Consider the following 25,238-nt stretch of genomic DNA (forward strand, 5'->3'; position numbering starts at 1 on the left):
ATGTAAAATCAAGTTTTTCATCCATAGCAATTTGATGATTTCCCCTGGTCCTCTTTCTCTGACAACCTGACTCGTAAATATGAATTAAGCTATCCTTCTCATGCTGAAGATAGTCACGGTTACTTCTTCTCTACCAGTCTCTCCAGCCTAAAACCCTGGCATACTTTTCTGAATCTCATATAACCTTCCTTAATTGCTCTAAACACATCTGAACTAACTTTTGTCTTTTAAGTTGGCCAAGTTTCTTGATTCACACACACAGCAGCAAATCAGTCCATCTAGAGCTCCTACCAGGGCGTTCCAACTATTATAGCTTCTCCCCTAACTATACTTTTCCAACTATTATAGCTTCTCCCCTCTGGCTTTGATAGACACACGCCTGCTCCACTCACTTGAGTTTCGAGCCACGCTATGAGGCGAATTATCCCCCTGCTTCTGCACTCCATCGCTGATGTCCTCCCCTAGTGTGACACACAAACCGCTTTTAGGTCCTTCAAGGCACCCTTCCCTGTCCTGCTCGCTGGCGTTACCGTGTAGCCACCGCGGTGTTTCCCCGGGTGCCACACAGACGGCAGCGGCAGCCCTGACTATGCAGTTGCAGACATTCCCAGTGGACGCCATCCCCCCTAGAAGAGGGACCACGGCAACACCTTCTTTCAGTGGACTCTGTCAAATGGTATTTCTGGAGGTCACAGCTTGGGCGTTCCCTGCGCTAGCTGCTGTCGTGTCCTGACTGCCAGCGCTCCCCTCGCTGCTGTGTCCTTCATGGTAAGCTCTCTGAGGAAGAGATTCTCCTTTTACTACACGTTCCTACTTGCCTGGGATATTGTTGAAGAATAACAGCTGCAGCAAGAACAACAGGATCTAACAGTCAATCACACCGTGCAATAAATATGAAAGTATTGCCGATTGCTCGCAATGTACTATTGACCTTGATAACCCCTTCCCTTTTTCTGCAATATTCTGTTTGACTGTTGTTGCTTTTACTATTAAAATATTTTCTCATTATGACTGTTCTTATCATTGTCTTATTTTTCTCATTGGTTAGCAAGTTCTGTTCAACAGTTTCTCTACTGTCGAAGAGAAAATTACTCCTTCCTGAAACTCACCTGTCCTGCACTATCCTCTTGCCCCAAGGAAATAGTCTTAATTCCCTGAGTTCCTATTTCCTCTCTGGATTTTAAATAAAAATTCTTCACCTTCTGGGCATGAGTTTCCTGTGCCAGATCACCTTAAATCAGAGTACAATTTAAATTCCTCGGTAAATAACACTGTACCAGTCTAAAAAACCAAGGAGATCTTGAATTAATTTACCTTTCCAAATTATCAGCACAAGTTTCCTGGATGTGACACAGGTTGAGGAGTTTAAGAATGCCCACACAGATGAGGACATAAATCCACCAGCAGTGGATTTAAATTCATGCCCTAAACCACGTCAGTGGTTACTTGTAAGTGAAACATTGCTGTAGTTATTGCTATTTAAAACATAAGCAACGTGCTTCTTTAAGGAGGACTCTTTTGTCCACAAGTATGAAATACCCATGAAAACAAATAAACAGTGCAACTTTATATATTAGGACATATTTTATACAGGCATCTGCAGCATTGCTTCTTGGCTAATGGCCAGCAAAACCATTAACAGCAACTAATGGCACAGAAGGAAATTTTCTTCCAGTCTTATTTTCTAATTGCTAGGAAAGAAAACTAAAAATAGACTTTACAAGTTTGGGGGCCGGACTGCAAAAAGCTGGGAGAGCTCTATTAACTTTGAAACGCTCTATGGCTTTACACTCTCTGAAGATCTGGCTCACGAATTTCATCAGAGGAAAGATTACGAATGAACCAAAAGAGAGAGATTTGACTCCAGCTATGCACTAGTTTTATTTGTGTTTTAGAAAGACTTAATTATTTTCCTCTAGTTCTAATATAAACGGTCATTAGAAATTGAACACAGCTCCCTGCTTTCGATGGGTAATTATATAAATGCTCCATGACTTTTATAATATTTAATAAAGAATTTGGGAGTCAATTTTAAGCGTGCCTTTCAAACATACTATGACCAAATTGAACAGACTCTTCTTTTTCATGTTGTATGTCTAGTCCCTTTCCATGCCACTCTAGACATCCCATTATCCTTCCTCTTCTCACACAGTTTGTATCTGGCCAGTTCCCCCAGACAACACGTTGATTAAATCTTCTTAAAGAGGAAATGCTGAATTCGCAGCTCACAGTAATTCCTCTGTTTAATCTCTCTCCTGTGCCTCCCTTTGAAGATGAGACACTATCCCTTCTTCACCCTCCTCTCAGGTTTCCACTTTCCTTTCATTGCTGTCCTCAAGGATTGCCTCCAGTTCACATCACCCACCAGCCAGTTTCGGAGATCCCGCCCCCTCCCGACCCTGCGATGCAAAAGCAGGTCCCGCACCTCTGTCACCCCACTCCGCGCACCTGCGTCAGCTCTGTGGCCTAAGGTCCACGTCACACGAGCACTGATTTTGCCCTCAATTAAATTTCATGTGACAGCTGGTAGCTCACAGTGCAATTTAAGACCTGATTTTGTACGGTAACTCTTTTTCTTAAAATAATGTTTTAATTGAGATTTATGATATGTCAATATAACTTGCTATAGGATTGAGATCTGGCACAAGGCTTTTATGTAAAAACTACATAGAGCGCTTCCTCTTTGGGTGGAGCTGCGTTTATTTGTTGATTTTCGGGTACAGAACTGTATTTCATTGCTTATTCAGTGTCGTTACAAAAGCCAATTCCTACCCTCTTTTAATAACTTGCCACTGCTTTCATAAAAGGAAGTTGTATAATTTCTCTGGCACAATGAGGAAATGCAAACAGAACTTAAGTTTCAAAAAGTACACGATTCATTATGACCTGCTAAAAATAGAAGCTGCAAACATGAGAAAAGGGGAAAAAGGGCTTTTATTTTTTTCCTCTGGTGGTGCTTTTCACCATATAAACTTGGGTATTGTTAGTTTATATGCTACTTGTCCTGAATCAGAAATCCATTGTAAGAAATGTGAAGTCATAACTTACACTTAAAAGTTTTTTCTGGACAAGGACATAGAAGCGCTTAACAGTAATATAAAACAGAGGAACATAAAGGTGGCACTGCTATCTCTAATTCTTACCTCTCTGACTCTTACAGTAGCATTTACAGACCTTGAGTTGGGCAGCTAAGCAAGCTCTGAGTGGAGGAAAGAGAAGGAAACTTGAAGAAAGCATGACTGAACTTGGTGCATTTCTCAGCTGTAGATTTGAGTTTAGTGCAGCTATAAGGGTGGGTTTATGGACTTTTGGACTCAAAACATCCCTTTGGATAAAATCAGCTCACCTACAGTTTCAAGACACAGATGACAGTGGCAATGCTGCTTCCATTTTGCAGCAAAGAGCTCCATCGGAGCAACTAGGTATCTGGGATTTTAGACTTTATCCAAAATGACTCAAGTCCATAGCCTTTTGCTTCCCCTACCACTAGGGAGACCCACCGTTGAGACTGGGGCACAGGTGCAAGAGCCAGCTGGAAGGGAGCTCAGTAGGAAGGCTGGGAGGTCACAGGCTCCAGGGCATGTCCCCCTGGTTATTTCTGCCTTTTTTTTAGCAAATGCTTCTCTGTACAACATATAGGCAGACACCCTATAAAAAACTGGGAGCAAAACACAGGGCCCCTCTTTCATGCTAGCCAGCAGGCTACAAAGTTAAGCTCCCTTTACCTTTTGTCCCAGTTTCTTGCTCCCTATCTGCAGTGCTGGTCCAGCTTCAGTGTGAAGAGTGGTTTGGGCACCGTCTGGCAAGGTGGGAGTGGGGAACGGAGATGCTCTACAATGAAGCCTCCCTCTTGCTGAACCACAAGAATATTTTGTACATTCTTGCCGTCCCATGTTTGCAAATAAAAGGCATCCTGACAGCACCCCTGCCTGAAGAGTCCTCTCTGGATTTGTACGTACCAAGATGCCTCCTTTATTCATCCAAAACAACTGTAGGTGGGTGATAGGTGCCTACATGCTGAAATCAGTTGAAGTAGCAGGAGTTACAGACCATCACAGCAACTGACTTTAGGCACTTTTGCAGAGCCAAAACCTGAGATGCCAAGAGATTCCCAAGTGCTGTCCACTAAAGAATCCTTTTGACTTAAGTACCCCTTTAGGCATCCTCAGTGACATTTAGGTGCCCTAAAAATGCCTTTCTTTTTTTAACTCTTTCCTGGAATATCTCAACTGCTCTGAGGTCAAAAGCTCTAAACAGTTGGTTGCAATCTGGGCACTCATGTGTCGAGCATGTCCTTTGGTGTTTCTTTCTTCCGGATTTAGGCCTTAGTACAGAAGAGAGGAAGGCAATATCAGCTTCCACCCATATCATTGCATGTGCCCAACTATTGTCATTTAAATCCATGTCCAAACCTCTACAAAGATCATGTTCCCCTCTTCCCTGCAGTGTTTTGTTGGAAAGAAAGCTTGATATAAACATACAAGAACTTGAGCCAGTAAGTACCTTGACACAGTGCTTGAAAGTGATACGAGAACAAGTGCACTGGTCCCAAAAGGAAAATTGTGGTTTGGTTCATATAAGAGCTTTGTTATTTTCTCTGGAGCAGTGCACAAAGGGCCCTAGAGATGCAAACATTGCTCTTCTCTGCTCCTCATATGTCTAATGGCTTGGCTGGTGCCATCGTTTCTGTCTCTTCTTCTGACTCATACCCCTCTACTTCTCCCACAGTGAATCGAGACTTTGGCATTAGAGCTAGATTGTCTGCTCTGGTGAAACGATGCTGGCTGATTGAATTTCCTCTTCGACCTGACAGATTGGATGGGCCCGCGCATCTATCCAAGCGTGCCATTGGAATCAGCTCTTCCTGGCGGTGCTTTGCTTCGAGTGGACGTAGTCGGGGCTGGGGTCTGAACATTACCGGGATGGCAGCATCAGAGACACTTCCGTGGCGCTCTGAAGGAAAATAGATAAAGAATTCATATTTTGATGAAGAGGAAAGAGAAACACCATGGTATTGGCAAGGACAGTTAAAGGGTATTCAATACAATACAGCATTGCGGTTTTAAACCCTGGAACTGAAGCATTTTAAATAATTGCTATAGAATAAGAGAGCAGTCAAGAACTAAAAATAATCTTAAATTTTTATTTTCATCCCAAAGCTGATGTTGAAAAGATTTTATTGATCTTGCCTCTACCCTGAAACCCCAGCAAATAAGCACATTCAGCTATCTTTTAGTGCCTCACAGAGCTGCTCAATGCCTTCACAGGGCAAGAGTGCTCCATTATGTAGCTTTCAATTTTCTACGAATTTCACAAGTAGACCCAGTACCATGGCTGAAAAGCATTGTGAAACCCATAGCATAAGACAGAAATTGACCAAGAAGACGACTTTAGTGCCATCAAAAGTCAAGTTTACTAGTCACCTGTGGTTAACAACTGGGAAGAAAACAGTTTCACCTGAAACCAGGAGTTTGACTCTAGGGCGCTTTGATTACATTGGGTGTGTCAGACCTGCTTCTACCAGGTTTCTTTGCCACAAGTACACAATAAAAATTTGCCTGCAATAGGCCAATAACTGGCTCTTTCATTATGTTGAGTTTACAGAATATACTTTTTTACATTTCTTAAAGCCACTTGTAGTCTGACTATGCACTAGCAAATTAGTTAATTTAAGAAACAGCTCATAACAAGTCAGATGGTTTTGGCAGATAAACACAAAGGTCCATGAACAGTAAAAGTAGACTATATCCTGCTGCAGTTAAAGCAGACATGTACTGGGTATAGTCACACAGTCAAAATTTATCAAGTTATTGCAGCTGAATAACTATGAAATTATTTTAAGTTAATGTTTACTCCACAGTTGGTACAAAGTAAGAGCGCATGCACCAGCACTTACCTCCACTGAACAGGGACACAGATTTCTTTAAGAGCAGAACCTGCTTCTGTTAGGCCACGTGGGCATACCACACCATGAACAATAAAATAAGATAGGTGTTCTCAGATTTGAAGGGCTTCTACTTAGCCCTTTGGGGGCATCACTGCTACAAAGTATGAATGATATATACTGTCAAAGAAATCATGCATTTGTATGAATGGCGGAAAGAGCTGATAGGTGATTTAAGGATCTCTTTGTGGTGATTTCTGACCTTTTAGTTACTAAACTTTCTGCACATGCTATATATAAGACCTAAACCAAGCTTGCTGGAGGATGCTTATTCCAGGAGGGCTTCCAGGCATAGACAGAAGAGGTGGCATTTATCTCTGTAAATGCATATGTGCATATATGAGGTTGTCATTCTAATTTCCTACATACTGAGTATTTCTCTTGCCAGTTCCTAAGTGCAATTCATCACATCCTAACACAGTTTATGAGAGGAGTTTAGGGTGTCTTCCTCCTACTGCAGACATTTAAAGTGGTGTGAATAGCTACGCAATGGACCTAAGATGGAGCCAGAAGCTGGACCAAGAAGTCTAGTTATTTGGATGGATTACAAGGCAGGGCTCAAATTCAGGCCTAGCTATTAGTAGAAATGTACCTGCATTCACTGCCTCAGGATTTACTCTTCTCCCCACTGAAATAATGTGCCTGTCTGCTATACCAGGACTTGGTCCCTTGAAAGTATCTGAAATGCTTTTAGGTGTGAGGCTGCTGTGTAGAACAGTTTGAGTCTTTTAGAAAGACACATATCCCCCACCATGACATTCTGACAAACAGAACAGAAAAGAATCATCTGTATGAAAAAAAAATCCCCTTAAGTAACTTTGATTTTCCCCTTTGAATAGATCCTATGGGTTTCTGTTCTGCTGCCATCACGTGTGAGTGCCCGGCCCCAAGGGGATGGTTTGCCTACACAGATCTCTTTTGCTTTCATCTCTTACAGAGTAAAACAGAAAGGGAAGAAAGAAAATAATCTTGCACCTGCAGGAAACAAACTTTGTTGTCCAAGTTTTTGATACAAAGATGAAGATTAAAAATACAGTTTCAATCACTATGGCTAATTTTGCCAGAAATTAAAAGGAATTTTTCTAAGGAACCCAAATGCATTTCAGGTTCACATAAATAAACACAGAAAGGAGTCAGGGAGATTACAGATGGACACAATGATTCAGTGTTGCTCCATCCCTAACCTCTGTCTCCTTACTTAGAGTGTAAGTGAGGATGGGTCTGCATTTTACCGTGTACATTTGATAACCTGAGACTGGCTGATAACTTTATGCAGTAATACCAGTATTACTACAGAAACGTTCATAGAGAGCAAGCTGGGAAGAGGGGAGAAGAGACTAGCTGCTTGGGGACAGATTCTGCCAGGATTTTTTGTCAGATTATGTGATTAGAGGCTCATCTCCACAAACATAGAGGAGCCCCAAGGCACAAGGGCTGGCAGGGGAGCCCCCAGTATCCCAGTCAGAGGAATGAGCCTGAGCCCCTGCCCTGATCCATCACAGGGGTGATCAGCTCCATGGGCAGGGTGAGACCCACCATGATGAGCCAAGGGAGAGGCTCTCCTCAGGGCACCTCATAGAGTGAGGTGTGGCAAGGTACGGGGCTCATTATTGGGATGTCTGGGGAGAGCATTTTGGGATCATACAGGACTTATGATAGGATGTTTAGGGCAAGAACCAAAGGCAGGGAAAGGAAGGAATCAGGGTAGTTTGGGGAGGAACAAGTGCAGGAAAATAGAGAAAAAAGGGGATTAAAAGGGCTGCTTGCATGTAAACAGGAGCTGATCAGTACATGTGTCTGGCAATGCCCTGTGCAGCGCAGTCTGTCTTGCCTTCTCATTAAACTCCACTTCTGACTGTTTTCCTGGGTGAGCAGTTCCCTATACTGTGTACCTGTGTGTGTGGAGGTCTGAGTGCCAGCAGCTGGAGAGACTGGGGTGCATGCATATTGTGTGGGTGCATATGTCAATGCGAAATCACCAGCAATCGCCAAGCCAGGGTAGCCATCGAATAGGATACGAGGCTTGGGAACCAACTGTTGGAGCAACCCTAAGTCTGGGACAGACATTGGGGAGAGCAAAAGGTCTGTGAGTTGACTACTGGAGGGGGCAGGAGGTCCAGATCAGTGACTGAAGAGACCATGGGGTCTGTGGCTGGCTACTGGTAAGGCCATAATCCAGAGCAGGTACCAGAAAGACCTGTTTGCACATGTGTGTGAGGCAAGGGGAGACCAGGGGATCCAGGAGCCCACTATGGGGAAGACTGGGTGTCCAAGGTCATCTACTGGAGGGATCTACAGTGCATGGGTTGGGGTGGAAGAGCATCTGTACATGTGTGTGTGTGCATGTGAGTCGTTCTGAGTACCAGCAGCTACCATGGGGCTGTGTCCCCAGGGGCTCACATGCCCAAGTGCCACCGACTGGGGAGACAGGGCCAGCTACTGGGCAGAGTGTTTGTCTAAGGCCAGCTACTGGGGGATTCAGATAGCAGATATGTATATATAATTGTCCACTAACGGCTATCGTCCTGATCAGGCAGAGAGGGGACCAGGATGAGGTGGTTGGTGCTGTTTGTGTTTGTGTAAGCGCTGTGCCCTGCCTGTGCTGCTCTGTGTGTCCTGCCGTGTGTACGTGTACATTGAATTAACGGTGGGGGGATGTCTGTTGGGAATACCTGCTCTGCCTCGCTACTGATGGGACCTGGGGGCACGGAGCTGCAGCAGCCTCACCTCGACTGGGCTACGGGTTCAGCAACTCCTAACAATTTTGCATGCAATTGTGTCTGTGGGGCTGCAGGGAACAGATAATTTGCTTTCTCAGGCTTACACAGATACCCTCACAGCCAGGCCAAGTTGCAGAAATCACAGGAATATTTGTGTAAGAGGGAAAAAGAGAAACCAGGCAGTGCTGGAACGAGATAGAAACTGCAGCAGTAATGACCATATAAACAACATAGATAAAAAAGATAAGAGAGAAGGGTGTAGCTCATTTAAAGAGGCCAGAGACTTCCATGGGAGTATTCATTTAGTACTGTTAAATCCACCGAGCAACTGGCCAAGTTTCTTTCACTGCTGGAGTAGGATAGAGAGTAAAGCACTTCCATTACCTGTAAAAGCAACACGCCTGGCTTTTCGTCTAGTGGGCTGGCTGGGGCCCTGAGGCAAAGAGAGGTAGCGTATGCTCGTGGTGCTAGCCTGTGTATGGAGACAGAAATGTGTTCAGTGCCCGTGATTGCCTCCGCAATTTGTACTTATTTGGTGGGATGGTAAAAAGGGATGGTTATATGCTTTTTCTGCTGTGCCTCTGCACGTTTACAGCCAAATTTAGAGAGGTGTGAATAAGATCGATGCTTGGCTTGGGTAGGTTGAGCTCAACATCAGCTTCAATGAAAAAGTCTGTGTCTGATATAATAGCCTTAGGTTTTTTCTACAGTCAGTGGAAAGAAATATGTTCTTCTAAGATTCACCTTTCCGATTTCAGGTGACAACTTTAAATAAAATTAATATACCCAGCAAGAACTTATTTCTCTTCCTTAACTCTGATTATCTCAGCTCTAACAGTCTATGCTATCCAATGCCTACATTTGGTCAGACAAATCTTACTCTTACTGATTGACAGCCCAAACTGTCAGTGCAAGGTGTCAAGGGCTTTGCATCAGGCCTTTTGTGAATCCACAAATTCACACAGCTGTGATTATACTGTGTTTTGCACATGCCAAACCAATGCAAGTTACATTATTTTACTACTTACAGCCATAGTAGCTGATTTCTGACCAAAGTACAGAGGTAGGACACACAAATGTTGCTGTCTACATGCTAAGTGAAGCTCACTCTTCTTAGCTGCTGCATGAGGATGTTGGGGAAAGTATCCATTTTAATTATTGCAAAAAGCATATAAAAATGGGTGTCTCTTTCCTTATTTACAGAGAAGCAGAGCCATTTTTTACATGAATAGTAGTTTACACAACAGGTACCGGTCCACCCCAAGGCAAGCTGTTTCCCTTCCTGCAACTCTGTCTCAGGCTGTGCTGCCGACGGACGAGGATTTCTTGGGCTTGTTTCTCATTTGTGTTGGTAGGCAAGTTGTGTCGGTTGTATGCTGGTGCCTGAAACAGAAAATGCACCCAGCTGATTCTCTTTGCACTTGCAATGTTACTAACCTTGTGCAGTCTGGTTGATCACAGAGCCAAGGGGACACCTGCCCCGGCCCGGCCACCGGCTCACCGCAGCTCCCTTTGGTATCACGTGGAAAAATGCAGCCTCGCACTAGCCTCACTCCTGCAGAGCAAGACGGGAGGAAATGCGAACACAGCTGTAAGTCTCGGAGCTCAAGGGCTACATTTTGATGCCATTTTTGTTAGACTCATGCCTGCTCGAAGTGTACCATAAAAATATACCCACCGACACAAGGTTGTTAACATCTCGGGTCTTGCCCTCCCTTTGTCAGCCCTCTTCTGATCACACAGTTGGGAGCTACAGATCTGAGGCAGGTCCCAAGAGAGAGATAGCTGGTTAACCCACCACTGGGCCTTGGCAGTAATATTACTGAGCCAGGAGCAAGTTGCAGATGTGCCCCGGAGCAAAAGATTATGTTAAGAAGAGCACATCTCCAGAATGAGGTGCACAGCTGAGTTTCCTTTCCATACTTGGACAAACTACACCTTAACATTACCTTAAAACTGAGCATCTTTTAGGACAAGCTTTTTAATTTATTGCTTACATCTTGTGAAATAAGGGAAATAATTATCTGCCTTAAAGAGAAATATTCACTTAAGTTTATAAACCCTCTTAAAAAGCAGAATCTGATCTCAGTCTCACTTGCAAGGGTCCTTGTAAAGCTGGTCTGGTAAGCCAGAGCATTTCCAGGCCTTCAGAGTTGAAAGTGAAGTATTAGAAGTGGCATTATTTTACTTCTGATCTTTCATTTCCAAAATGTTCTCAATACCACATAGGAAGTGACTGGCGCAAATAGTCATTACTGTAATTGATTTTGAAGAGAGAAAGTTCATTTCAGTAATCTAAGAGGCAGCCATATATGCAAATTGTTGCTGGTAAGATAAGAAATTAATATCATAAGGATAATTGGCCATGGAAAATCAAACAATATTAGGAATGAATATCATATTAGTAATGACACATTTCAATGAGCAGGGCCTAGCACTTTCTAGTAAATGTGTTACACGAGTTAACCCCATTTATCTGCGTAATTTCAAGGTTACTGTAATATATCCTCTACCACTCATTGCTGTAGGAGAGCACTCCGTCGTATTCTAGGCCCAAGATTGGATTAAGTAGATATTATACACTGGGCTGCATCAGAATCAGTACAAATTTCAGCAAAACAAATCCCTGCCGAGGTATTATATCACCCCCATTTTATGGGGAAAAAAAACCCAAACGTGTAAAGTGAAGCTCCAGAGGAAGTGGAATTTTTTATTTTTCCTTTCTCCTCCTGTGGCGAGGGTAACCTGTTGCTCCCACACAGACCGAGGATTTACCAGCCTGACTCTCAGCTGACTTTGGGCTATGCAATGTTTACCATCGCTGGTCCACCCACCTCCACAGGGGAATTTCACTGCTGCTGGTGACCTGCCAGCCTGCTGCCACCCACGAAGCCCTGCATCCGTCCCCGGGTGCCGGGTAGCTGGCCGTCCAGCCAGCCAGCCTCCACCGCGCAGGCTGTCCGTGCCCCCAGGGAGAGGACCTGGGACCTCACACCAGATGCTCTGGGACCTCAGACTCCCCCGGGGATGTTTGGCAGCCTCGGGAAGGCGGTTTCTGAGTCACAGGTAGCTGTACGGCGAGGGAAGCCTGACCTCTACAGCTCAGTCACAGATTTTCCTGGCTTTTCGCGCTGCCGTCAGGGTGAAAAGCTGATGGAAAAAACCTGCTTTCCTTTTTCCACCCAGAAGCGAGCCCCGAGCCAGGGCTCCTTCCCCTCCTTCCCTTCCCCGTGCGGCTCCCGGTCAGAACGGTTGCGGGCTCCGGGCCCACGTCTCCCACCAGCATGATCCCAGGGCTGGTCCTGGTGCTACCAGCCACCTTGGCTATGATATAGAGAGGGCAAACAAGAGCTTTCAGTGTGCAAATAGTGTGCGATAGCAGGTCGCTTACGCACCCTTTGTCGCACTTGATATAGATTATGTGCCAGGACATCTCTCATGGACTCCACCTCTGCAGGGGAGAGCCTGTGCACACGCCGATTTCTACCACTCCTGTAAATAAAAGAGAAGTTTAAATATGATATTAATGAGTTCATTAAATACTATTCCCATGAAATGATGCATGATCTATTTTTAGTGCTAGAACAGAAGGCTATGAAGAGCCTTTCAGCGACCAATGGCACCACAAAATCATCCAAAGATGAATAAAAAATGTCAGATTTTGCTTTTTCCCAGGTTTTGTCAATATACTGGATAGTCAGAATGGGCCCTAAGCCCTCATACAGCTGGCAGCAGAAAATCTTCTTTCTCAAAGCTTCATAAGGAAGTTGGTATTTAAGGATTAGACTGGGCAACAACCAGCTGTACGTTCAGAAGGCACTGCAAGATTCCTCCTCTGTCTGAACACATTCTTCAGCATGGTCTAGCAGTCTGGGCCTTGTGGTCCTACTGCTTTTAACCCCTTTGAGAAAGTGCAGCAAATCCTTAACAACTAAAGCACATGCCAATTAAGAAGTCCGAGAGACCTGCCCTGTGGTAAGGAGAATGGGTAAGGTTTCCTTGCTACTGAGCCTGTTTCTGCATTTAAAATGAAAGAACTACCTAAAAGATAGTCATCTTCATATTTTTAACAAACTGTCACAAGAAGCCCACAGTCACTTGTAGCTGCCTGGCTTTTTCACTAGCAAAACAATGGAGGAGTGCTGCTGTGAAACGTGAACTCGTTTTGCTAAATCGGTCAATCTGTGTGAGAGTTAGCATTCGGCTGAATTCCCAAGGAAAGAAAGGGAAATAGATAGTGATCATCCAGGGTGAATAAGTCTGAGTTCCTCTTGTTGTTTCTGTTTTTTTCCTTTCTCCATTTTGCTTTCTTGCCTCTTTTTTAAAAACATGTACTTGCAAATCTTTGTTCTCAGCTAAGTGATGTCCCTAAAGTGTTGTCTGTAAATTGTGCAATTAAAGAATGGATTATGATCAATGTACAGTATTGCCAAAGATGTGTGTGCATTTATTTTGTACTCCCTCTAAAATAAATTAAAAACTTTTAACGGCAAAGGAAGGTGGATTCAAGCTAAACTGAGATTATGTTGTAAACGTAGGAAAAAGGTCGGAATTTGCAATTACAGCTAGTTTAACAAGATTACCACTGTTTTGTGCTATAATCTAACGTGAACATCTTGAAAACTTGGAGGCCCATCATGAGCTGCCTGGATTCTACATTCTACTGCCTCTTACCATCAAGTAGACAGGAAGCACTGGTGGCCTGGACCTGTCCAAAGTCCCTGGAATATAAGAATTAATTCCTGATATATTTCAAGGTTTCAGTATGTGTTTTCATTCTACATCAGACCAAAACTGAGACCTGCCAAATTTTTCATGAAGTAAAATGAAAGAGAGAAATTGACAATAGGTTGAGGTGTAGTGTTAGAGGTTGGGCTGGGGTAACCGATAGGTTAAGGATCTCACTGAGGCATGAGAGACCCATGAGTCTACCTGTTAACTCTTGGCAAGCCAGAGTGACAGAAAAGGACTCCCATTCTGGATTTGATCAGAAATCTTATCCTGGCCCTGATAAATCCTTCCCAACAAATGTTTAATTGACATTCATCAATTCTCAACAACAGCAACAACAACAAAGCTAGGTATTTACCAGCAGGGAAAAAAGACCATCACCACCACCCAATTCCAGGCCAGCTGGATATGTTCTTTCGTTGGTTGGTTGGTTGGTTGGTTGATTTTCACTTGCTTTCAGCTCTCAGGGATAACACTGAGAGGATGCAGGGATGCCACCAAGTTTCCAGGCTCAGGTGTAATGCACCTTTATTCCATACTGGGTCTGGCCATGTCCCAGGCTGTGGGACAGCCCATGTATGCTACTTTCCACAGCAAGGAAACCAGTCCTTTTGCTGTCAGCAGGCCCTAGCTGCTGTCCCTTTGGACAACAGAGAGAGACTCTAGGTACACCCGGGAAAGCAAACACAAGCACAGCCCCTGGGGATTAATGGCAATCTAGCCTGCCAGCGAGTAGCAGCCTATAAAATGCAGGCTTGGCTCATTTGTGTAATGCAAATCAAACTGACATAATTGATGCAAGCAGCTTTGACATCATAGGGAATAACTGTCTCTCTGGTCCACACTTCACTGAATGTCTCCACAGGATCTTTATACCTTACTGTTGGGAAGAAATAGGGGAAAGCAGCTAAATAGGGGAAAGCAGAACTCCACTGGGAAGATATCAGATCATCTCTTTACTTTTCCAATCACATACCTGACCCTCTCCATATGCCAGGACAGAAGTGGCCAGTCCTAAGTAATTTAAAGGCTTATCATTTTGCTCTTAAAGTGACTTAAATAGAATAAATAAAATTCCCCGAGTTTCATCTGAGCTGGGATAGCAAGAGAACAAACAGCATGAAGATAGTCTGTATTGTTCTGGAGCACAAATAAAAAATGTGTATTCTTTATATGGGATTAGATATTAACCTACCCAACTGATAACAATGCACAGGTATGGTAATAAGGAACAGATTGCTATTACATTTTGCAATATACAATACATTAAAAAAGAACTTTCAAAAAAACCCAAACAAGTTTGGTATGTTACCAAACCCATAAAGCAATCCTTACTGAAACTATTTCTTTGTTCTTATGGAAACTTCCGGCATGTTACAACAAAACACAGCACGGGAGATATATTTGTAAAGAAAATACTGAAATGTTAGTATGCCATGAAAACTGACTGTCTCTCTGTAATGAGTACCATGACAGTGTCTCCAGTATCTCTTTCTTCTTTAGATATGGAGATAGTTGATACATGGAGGAAATAAAATGCCTTCCACAAACCTTGTAAGATTATTTTTTATATATAATATCTAGAATTTTGAACTTTATGAACTGTCCACCAATCTTCACTAGTCCTGTGAAGGAAGTAACATTCATCAGGCACAGCTCTAGCACAACTGCTCCACCACAAATGACAACATGGCACTTGATTCTGATCTGTATTGTATTGATACATTCTAAGATTTACTCTTACCAAAGTCAGTATTGCAGTAATATGAAGCCAACGTTAAGTAAGCTCAGCATCAACCCGTCTCTCTCTAATGGGCATACTTCCTCCAAAAAACAACCATACAAACACAGTTTTGATAATATCTGCTTGGCTCTGCTTTTGCCATTTCCACCCTTATTTCTAAGGTTTATATTCTCCAAAACATCATAACAAAATGCTCTGTTTTCATTCAAATGTGGATTCTTTGTTGCACAGTCCATGGGCAAATTTCTCCAGTCTGCACGGGAAATACTGCATACCGGACACCCACTCCGCCTGCAGGAATCACACCAGCATGAATGCAATTTCTGAGAATAATGCTAATTCACAGCGATGGAGATCTGCTTTGATTATTGTAGAGCATTTCCCCTCGTGTGCCTAAAGGCTGCAGAACGGATCAGAAGTGCTAGCGAGAGAGTTTTCTCACTACTGTGGCACTGCAAATATTGCTTTACATGCCATACATTGGAATTTGATTTTAAATCTCCACTTGCTCATGGCTAGATTTTTGTATCCTCACTGAAGACAGGGTCTTTAGGTACAAGCTATCTCAACGATAACAATCAAACAATTTACAAATACGTTTAGAAACCTTCTAGTCTTAAGCAGGTTCACTTAATTGTTCAGGAGAATGGAGATATAAGAACTGCTGCAGTGGCTCAGGCCAAAGATCCAACAACTAGCTCACTATCCTGTCTCCTCCAGTGCTCAACACTGGGAAAACAAATATTTTCCTAGAACACTCTCACAGCCTCCAAGAACCAGAATGTTTCTGAGCCACAGGCTGCACTTTGTTTTCTGAAGTTAACACTTCATTTTTAAAAAGGCTGTCTCAGTAAGAGAACCTGCGTCAGAGGTTGATGCACAGTAAAATTCAATTACAGCCAGAGTAGAGCTGGCAAAAATTAGTCCATCATATCAGCTGTTTATTATAGAATATTTTTCAGTCTAAATTCTCAGCTCAGGAGAGAATTTCTGAACTACGCTGAAGCAATTTTTCTTATTTTCTCCTTCCCTCAAGAAAAGAAGAGGAATGTGGTTTGATTGCCATAGATTGTCTACCAACCTTGCACATTTTCTCTTGGCTCAGAACAGTTAAAGGAATAGAGCAGACAGAAAGGAGCCTGACAGACACGCAAACTTTTTTAATATCATCCGTTCGGCAGAGAGTGATTTGGGAAGAAAAGGTTCTTACGCTGCATGCTGACATCAGTTTCAAGAAAGCAGATGAATCTTGACATGATTAAGCCGAAGTTTCAAGAGAGATTTTAGTCTAACGTCCAGTTAGTATTTGGACTTTCTGGTATGGGTTGAGATGATCATTCAAAAAAGAAAATATGCTGGGCCCTGCCAGAGGCTGCTGCAAAATGGGGGTTGAAGGATGCAGCAGGAGAGAGCAGGCAGCAGCAGCCACAGTGGCCAGCAGTAGCCCAGGAAAGAGTTTGTGGGGGCAAGTGCCATTAGCAATACCCACACTCTGGACAGTGGGTTGCAGGGTGAGGATAAATACATGCAGAGCAGTTACAGTATGCAGGAGTGAATATTTGTACAGACTTCTCTCCTAAAGCGTAGTTCCCTCAGTGATGGCTCTGGAGATCCCACCAGTTTTCTCCCCTGGTCTGCCTGATGCCAAGTTGCATTACTGTTTCATAGAATCATAGAATCACAGAATGGTTGTGATTGGAATAATGGAGTCAGGACCTATGCTTTAAGCTCTCCTGCAGGTCTCCCAGCACCTAGCAGTGATGAGCAAAACCCACTGGCCAGCTAACTGACGAGTGCGGCCACCTTGAACCACTGCTGTGATTTAAAGCAGCCAGAGTGGCTGCTGGGCCTGACCCATGATTCTTTTTCAGAACTGCCCATCATTGAAGAGAAACAGAAAATGTCCCTGGTTTTAATTTTCACTCTGTGAACAAAGAGCCGAAGTGCAAATATGGTGAGCACCAAATTGCCAGCACAAAACAGTGACTTCTCTTTTCATAACTGTCTTTTTTTTTTCTTACATTTCTATTGAAGTCATAAAATCCCTTGGGTATTTCCTCATTTTTGTCCCCTTCCTTTCTGTCCCTACTCTGCAAAGGGTCAGGAGGTCAGTACTCACTGTAAAGAAGCTGTGGATGATTTTGAAATTTTCATGCCACTCTCAGCCATCTCAATGGCCAGTTTTATCTCCATCTTTTTGTACAATGACACAATGCTGGATTTGGGCTGGTGTTCCCGAATTAAGATTTTCTTCAAATACTTATTGTCAAACTTCTTAAATCTGCAAAAGAGATATTAAAATCAAAGTGTAAAAAAGGAAATGTGTTTTTATTTCTGTGGTACAAGCTGATCTTCATTCAAATGCACACATATATAATTCAGTGATAGAAACTGAATCCAAATTGGAGGCATCTGTGGACTCCTGAAGGCCTAGTGAGCGGAGACCTTTAGGAGGACATTTGGCATGGTCTACTGGTCCACAGAGATTGCAAAGCCCACCAGACAAAAGAAAGAAACAAGCTGCAATCAGAGCGAAAAAGAGGGCTGTGTGTGTGTTTGCATATAACACCACCACATTTGTCAGAAAACAATATGGCCAGTCTCCACGCTTTTGTACAAATGTTGTAGTCTAGTATGGCATAACAGCAGCAGCTGCTCTTACGGTAATCCTGGCCTATTCAGCCAGCCACCAATGAGGCTCTAAATGGCCCAGCAGTTACAGTAGTTTGGGCCTATTATGTTGCTGATAATTTTGAATCCTGACAATTAGGGCAGAGAAAATACATTTCTTTGTATTCTGAATAACAGGGAAATTGAATGGACCACAAAATACTATGTGCTGCATAGCTCGCATGCTGCGGATTGTAAAATATCGCTAATGTGTGGCATAATTTGAATGTGAATGTGTGTGTGTACACTTTGGAACAGGTATGTGCTTTCAGGCAGACGTTTAGCAGAACAACAGCAGATCTTCATACACGTTTCTTTCAAAGGAATAGTTTACCGCAGCAAGGTAATGTGTTCCACAATGCTAGGAAAAGCACTACAGAGTTTGTACATTTTTTCTTAAGGAAGGCTACTTTTTATACATTAATAGCAGAGATAGGTACACAAATGTTTCCACTGGGATTAGAGCTCTTTGTGTTTTTCTATGTAACAGAAAGCCTCCTGGAGTGTCACCACTTAGGTAATTAATTCTGATACACATATGCGAAACGTCTTTAAAGTTGCATAGAAAACTCTAGGGAATACCTTTTAATACAATCTTTTTACATTAAATGTCTTCACATACAGTGTGTTTTTTCAGTCTGCTCCTGAACTGAAACACTACATTTATGGCTAGCTTGGACAAAATTCTCTTTTCATAGCTGTTGGATAGATGTGAGATAAGGGGATAACATTTTCTCACAGATATGGGTACATGCAGCTGTTTCAATGGAATTACTGCTCCAACAGGGATTTGTTTAGCTTATTGACTGCACAGACAGCGGTCTGGTCCCAGCGGATATCTTAAAGCTATCTCTGTACTGTGAGAGCCAAGAGGACATTTTCGGGGTCCTGGTATGTGCCCTCGCACATTGCGTCATTACTCCTCGTTGTGACAAGAACGGGATGCAAACCAGGTGCCTGCTTCCCAGTCTTAATTCCTGATTTCCATAGGTACAAACCCAGTCATGAAAGGAGTTGCTGACAGACCCTCCTGGGTGGATTGCTGGGGTCCAGTGCTGAAAGGTGAGACAGAGGACTCCAGCACAGAAGTCTCGGCATAGCTAGGATAACTAGGGATAACTTTTAGCCCCCAGCACCATAATAAGATGTTTGTGGGAAAGGAAGATTAGTCTCTCCCCACTCTTCCCTTTACATGCTGCGGTGGTGGCCAACATGATCACAGGGCTCCCTTAGGGAAAAGGTAAAGGGAACGGCAGCTCAGAATAGCAGGTCCATCTCTTTTGGGCAGTGCCTGGAAGAGCCACAAAGCTTCACAAAACCACATCCTCCTGCTTATAGAAGACACAATGCAGGTCCTGCATTTCTGAGTGAAGACTAGCTTGAAAATCCCTGCTTATGCTACTGGATATTTAAATTCAACCGTTCCCTTTGGTATTCTTATTTTAAATATTACTGAATGCAAAGACCTGTAAGGACAGGTGACTAATTATTATTGAATCTGTACTCACCAACAAGGGATCATATTTGCTGTGGAGGCTTACAGCAAAAGTCAGTGAAGCACTGACACCTTACGTAGCTTCTGTTCTAAATCCAGACCTAAAGGAGCACTGCCATGGATCTAAGATTTATGCCGAAGCTATGTGCACAGACTGATATCTGCAGCATGGGTTCCCATGCTATGTTTTTGTTTCAGAAGGCTTATTTTCTGCTTGTTTGCGTAGAAGGCAATTTAGCAGGCAATATACGAGCACCGCACTCCCAAGAGATAACGGGTACTCAGGAGTTCACTTTTTAAAAAGAGATATTGCACACATCCCCAATATTTTCATGCTATTTTAGCTTTATGGGGCACAAGATTAATTTCCTATTCTATTTACATATTGTATTTTACGTGATAGGTTATTTTATTATAGTAGGCTGCAATAAGAGATGCTTACTTATCTCTCAGCTGATAATGACTCCAATGTCCACATATATCTTCAATACCAGCCTTCAAGTGGTCCATCAACTAGAGAAACAAACATGGAAAAATTTTATTTTTATGGCCATTATGAGAAAATAATGTCACCACAAATACACAATTGTTGACAGGATTTTGAGATTTTTTAATTGGAGGGTGTGAGTTAATTCTGAAAACATCTACATTTCTCTCAAAATCAAGTCAAAGATCCCACTGTGGCAGTTCCTATGCTTGGCTGCAGTGGCAATACTTTGATGGAGGTGACAAGTCTGTCAGTCTGCTATCATCTCACCATCACCCAGCAACGTATAGGCCCCAGTAAAGGACTATGTCCAATGGAAGATGATACTGAGCATCCAAATTGCCTGGTCCTCTTTGTCTACTGAGACCAAAAACTAAATTCTTGGTTCTGTCAACCAAGTTTCCCTTCTTCCTGTGTGACCTCCCTGAGAGGGGCACAAGGCCAAGTACCCCACACCTTAACCTTTGCCTTGACCGACAAGTCCTCTGAGGATTTTGCAAATTGTCATGAGACTGGTAAGTTCATCACTGCTAGCTACCAGGATTTTCAGTCATCTTTTGTGTGTTTCTAGCATTATAGAAACAGACAGAAAAATGGCGAATTCTTACATACATATTTTTAGAAGTGGTGCTTTTAAACATAAATTCCTTTCAAGGTTAAGTGTAAAGGACGAAATAGTAAGAATTAAATGCTCATCAAAATCAAATCAATTGAGATGCTCTACTTTTCCTAATGTCTCTACACGTGCTTAATTTTAAAGCACAGTGTTTCTGTTAATTTCAAATGTATTCCCTATTTTGAAAATGAAAGCATGTATGTATATTTTGTATAGTGTTGTTAAGTCCATTTGAGCAGCTTTCTGTTATATTATATAATGGTAAATTGAGAGCAAAAGCAAATGTTTGAGAGAGGAAAAAGATGATTACTCAGAATAACTTGAAACTAAATTTGCAGACCAATGGTTCGACTCATTTCAATTTGATAAAACTTGATTAAAGACTTTTAAGATGTCAGTGTGTCTAGAACCAGTCAAAAGACGGCAACAAAGATATCTGACAAATCTAGCTGGGAAGCATGATGAGTGCATTTTGTAAATGCTACCTTTATGTTTCTGTCCTCCCATGGTCACAAGTATCAAGAAGTAAGGACCCTGCTACACCATGACACTTGTGGTACGATATTATAATATGAAAGTCACTATGAATATAAATGAGATATCATGTTTTAGAAAATTATGCCCAGGGTTTCCTCCAAATGTTCTTAAAAGCATTCAGTCTCCAAATCTGCTGAATGCCAGTGCTACCAAATGCCTCCCTCTGTCCAGCTCTTTTGGAACATCCTTTCTCTTCTTCTTTTTTAGGATACCAGCTATTGATATAAAAAACTTACTCGCACATGAATTTCTTCGTTGATAGACTCCTTTTTGTTGGTCTTTTTAACATCTAGATATCTGACCAAAGGTCCAATTGTGATTCCCTATATTTGGAACAATGAGGAAATGTTAATTATCTTTTAGGAAAAAAATAATTTAATTTTAATCAGTTAGGAAAGCTGTGTCTTAGACGCAAGAATGATCTATTACTTTTATGGAGAGCTACAGAAGAGGATTAAAACTCAAAAACTTTAAAAAATCATGCACCAGGGTTTTTTTAAACAAGATTGTATTTATCCACATGTTTTAACTATGTGAAGTAACTGACTCATTGCCAACCTTCTTCAAAACAGCACTCTCTTGAAAGAAAACATTATCTTTATGAGGTTCTTACAATCTTGAAACCTCTTACTTCAACATTTTCAGAATTAAATATTTTTTTTTGGGGGGGGGGGTTTCACTTAGAAACCATCTTCAGCTGTTCCCAATTCTTTACTGCACTGCTACAGAATAGTGTTTTTAAAAGGGAAATAGAAACAAAATGTTTTTTTCTGAAACATTCTGGTGGAATCTAAGTGCCTAACAACAAATGCATAGTGCCCCATTGGCACCCTAGAGTATCTGAGATATTGGTATGAGAAAATACAGAACATGGGATGCAAGACCTTCAGAAGATCCGGTTCTTCCAGGTACGGCAGTGTAAGCCAAGTGGAATAACCCAAACATCTGAAGTAGACACCTATTCTTACAAATCTGAATTATTCACTTTATTTTTCTTTAATATTATTTTACAAAGGATTTAAAAATGTTCTCATTTGGTCTCCAAGATGAATGAACATAAAAGTAAAAAATTCAAAATCCTTCATAGAACAGACATCTTGTTTTCTCTTCAGTTTGAGATACACCACTAGTAGAGAATGATTCTGTGCTAAAATGTAAAGTTAAAATGCTTCTTAATTTGGAAGCATTAGGAAGCACATGTGGAGTGAATATAAGAGATTTTGGACACAAAGTACCCTTTTCCCTGAATATTTTAGAAGACAGAGGTTTTCAATACAGACTTTCTGAAAAAGTTATTTAATAATACTTTAAAAAAAAAAAAGCCCTGAAGGGGTGATTACACAGCGCAGTGCTGAATCTGGCCATAAAATATGATAGCTTGTCCTAGTTTAAGAGTAAATTCAATGTTATCTTCACTATGAAGCTTTCAGTCACCTCTTTTACATGAAAGCAATCCATTAAGAAATACACTTACTTGGATGAACATAGTGAAATATATAACTACAAGAGTAGCAGTAATGAACAATTTTTTCCTTGGGAAGAGATTCACTGGAAGCAAGAATGCAAGAGAGAAGCTGCTGGATCCTCGAAGGCCACTGTAGGAAATAATGAGTTGGTCTTTGAAGGTGAAGGGATATGTTCGGAACTTGTTACTGATGTAGAAGAGAGCAAATACACCTAGGAAGGGAAAAAAACACAACTATGATTAATCAAGGAGAAAAGGAAAATATTTAAAGCAAAACAACATCTCGGCTCAGACAGCTGTTGGCAGACCTTTCTTTTCAATTTTGGGTTCTTGTAGCTTTCCTTTGACCAACTGCTGAATCTGTTTCGTGTGAAATAATCTCCTAGAAAAAAACGTGGTTCCTAACTGCTTCAGGATTTAAATTCACTTATGCAGTTTAGAAGTGAGATTAGAGGAAAAGATTTGCTTTCTATATTTATGTTGCACAGTTCTTGACCGAAGTGTCAAGAAAGAAGGAGACAGATTCTGGAGACAGCACACACTCATACCACTGCTGAAGATAGGGGAAGAAACATTTTGCTGGACCTGCTGGCTACACGCTTGCTAATGTAGCCCAGGACACGGTTGGCCTTCTTTGTCTCCAGTGTTCTGGAGACAAGACGAACCACTGGATGAGAGTTTTTCCTGTGCCTTCCCTTGCAATGTTTCCTGCTTTCTGCACAGTGTCTACCCAAAGTGTTTGAACAGTGTTTTACCAACAAGTCCTGTGGACAGGTTCACTGAAAGGCAAAGAGTAATAGCATTTTAATTTTTAATCCTCTGGCTTATTGTGCCTCTAATGCTCTGTTTATTTCTCAGTTTTCATTTTGCTTTTAATAAAAGTTAAAATTAATCAGGCAGGCTGTGGCTGTGTAAGGACTGCAGCTTTTCTTTATAGAGTACATTTAGCAATTTGCTTGATTTACTCTTAATCTTCTTCATCTTCCATAGGAAACAGGTATGCTATGTTTTGTGTGGAAACTGTTAAATTACTGAAGTGAAAGCTGACAAATGCTGATAATTACTGGTGTTATTTTACACAGCTGTCACTGATAAACTCAGTGGATTATTATAGGTAAGGCCAGTAGCAGTATCCTGTTATGTAGGTTGCTGGATACCACTTTATACAAGACCTTTTTTGACTACTTATAACTATGCTAGGCATCAGACTGAAACTGTGTATGTGAAATATTACCCCCAGGCCAATTCTCTTTACTTTATTCAAGCTTCAGAGAAAATTATGTAATCATTTTAGCAAACAAATTTAGTGAAAAATATTTCGGCCTTCCTCTGGAGAGCTCTAGCACTCCCCTGGGTGTTTGAGAGAAAGACAGACATGTGGCAGCAAAATAGCTTTTGTATCAGGAGAGCATTTTTTCTCTCTTGATTGGAAGGATATTCCAATACGGACTCCAAAAGCAAGCCTTTAAGCCTTTAAAAACTTAGAGGCCGTGCTTGGTCCAGGATTAGCAAGAAAATATTTAATTACTTTCTTTTTGCTGTCAACCCACAAGAATTATATCACCTCTACTGTTGAGTACTTGTGTCATCCCTATATAATAGAGCTGTTCAGATGCATGTACTTGAACCTTCACAGGTTTCCCCTTTCCTCTTTTTCCTCTGGTTAAATGTCTTCCTCCAGGGCTCCCAGGCTTCAAAGTCAAAGGTCTTGAAATGTGTATGGGCTTTGAGGGTCAAGCCAACATCTGCTTCCTGCTCTGGTATTCTTTTTGACCGAGGGATAAGCCACCTGCGACATTTAAGAAATAGCACCTTAATCTCAGATGTTCGATGCCAATACTTAGCTGGTCCCAAATATTAGACTCGGAGTACTGTAGGCTGGAAAGGACCTTTGGAGGTCATCTAGTCCAAGTCCTGACTCAAAGCAGAGCTAATCGGATCAGGTTGCTCAAAGCTCCAGTCAAGTCTTGAATGCCTTTAAGAATGGAGAGCTGGGCCACTGTTACAATATTGGATCACCCTCGTGTTGGAAATGTGTTCCTACTGTCTAATTAGAATTTCCCATGTTCCAGCTTGTGTCTGTTGCCTCCTGTCTTATTGCTGTGCACCTCTGAGAAGTGTCTGGCTCCATCTTCTCTCTCTCCTCTGATCGGGTACTTGTAGGAAGCAATAAGGCCTCTCCTGTGCCATATCTTCCCCAGGCTGCATAGCCTCAGCACTCTCAGACTCTCCTTGTACATCCACTGCTCCAGCCTCAGACCAGGTTGGTGGCCTCTATTGCACTTGATCCAGAACCTCCATGTCCTCCCTATACTAGGGAACCCAGAACTGGAGAGAGCATTCTGGAGACAGCACACACTCATACCACTGCTGAAGATAGGGGAAGAAACATTTTGCTGGACCTGCTGGCTACACGCTTGCTAATGTAGCCCAGGACACGGTTGGCCTTCTTTGTCACAAGGACATAATTCTGGCTTGTGTTCAATCTGTTGTCTACCAGGCCAGGTCCCTTTCTGCAGAGCTGCTTACTAGACTCAAAGCCTATACTGATGCATAGAGTTATTCCAACTCACATGTAAGTCCTTGCATGTGCTCTTCTTGAACTTCATGAGCTTTCTGTCAGCCCATTTCTCCAGCCTGTCCAGGTCCCTTTGAATGGAAGCTATCCAGAATATTGACTGCTCCCTGCAGTTCGGTGTCAGCCACAACCTTGCTCAGTGTGCACTCCATTCCATCCTCCAGGTCATTAATGAAGACATTAAAACAATATTGGTCCCTGTACTGAGCCCTGAGGGATGCCATTAGCCACGAGCTAGACAGTATTTTGAG

General features: G+C 42.2%; 1 protein-coding gene across 1 annotated transcript in view; it reads right to left on the reverse strand.

Annotated features, from left to right (window-relative positions):
* Nucleotides 1-5,477: 5,477 nt before the first annotated feature.
* The window catches only part of SLC9A4 (solute carrier family 9, subfamily A (NHE4, cation proton antiporter 4), member 4), a 34,442-nt gene continuing 14,681 nt past the window's right edge, over nt 5,478-25,238 (reverse strand). The window contains exons 5-13 of the mRNA XM_009572958.1: nt 22,419-22,621; nt 21,181-21,267; nt 19,747-19,817; nt 17,259-17,420; nt 12,060-12,156; nt 9,916-10,047; nt 9,049-9,136; nt 7,720-7,724; nt 5,478-5,528 (exon numbers count right to left, since the gene is read on the reverse strand). Coding sequence (XP_009571253.1) covers nt 5,478-5,528; nt 7,720-7,724; nt 9,049-9,136; nt 9,916-10,047; nt 12,060-12,156; nt 17,259-17,420; nt 19,747-19,817; nt 21,181-21,267; nt 22,419-22,621 — 896 coding nt within the window. The remainder of the gene's footprint in view (nt 5,529-7,719; nt 7,725-9,048; nt 9,137-9,915; nt 10,048-12,059; nt 12,157-17,258; nt 17,421-19,746; nt 19,818-21,180; nt 21,268-22,418; nt 22,622-25,238) is intronic.

Source organism: Fulmarus glacialis, unplaced genomic scaffold, assembly GCF_000690835.1.
Source record: "Fulmarus glacialis isolate BGI_N327 unplaced genomic scaffold, ASM69083v1 scaffold2850, whole genome shotgun sequence".
Lineage (NCBI taxonomy): Eukaryota > Metazoa > Chordata > Aves > Procellariiformes > Procellariidae > Fulmarus > Fulmarus glacialis.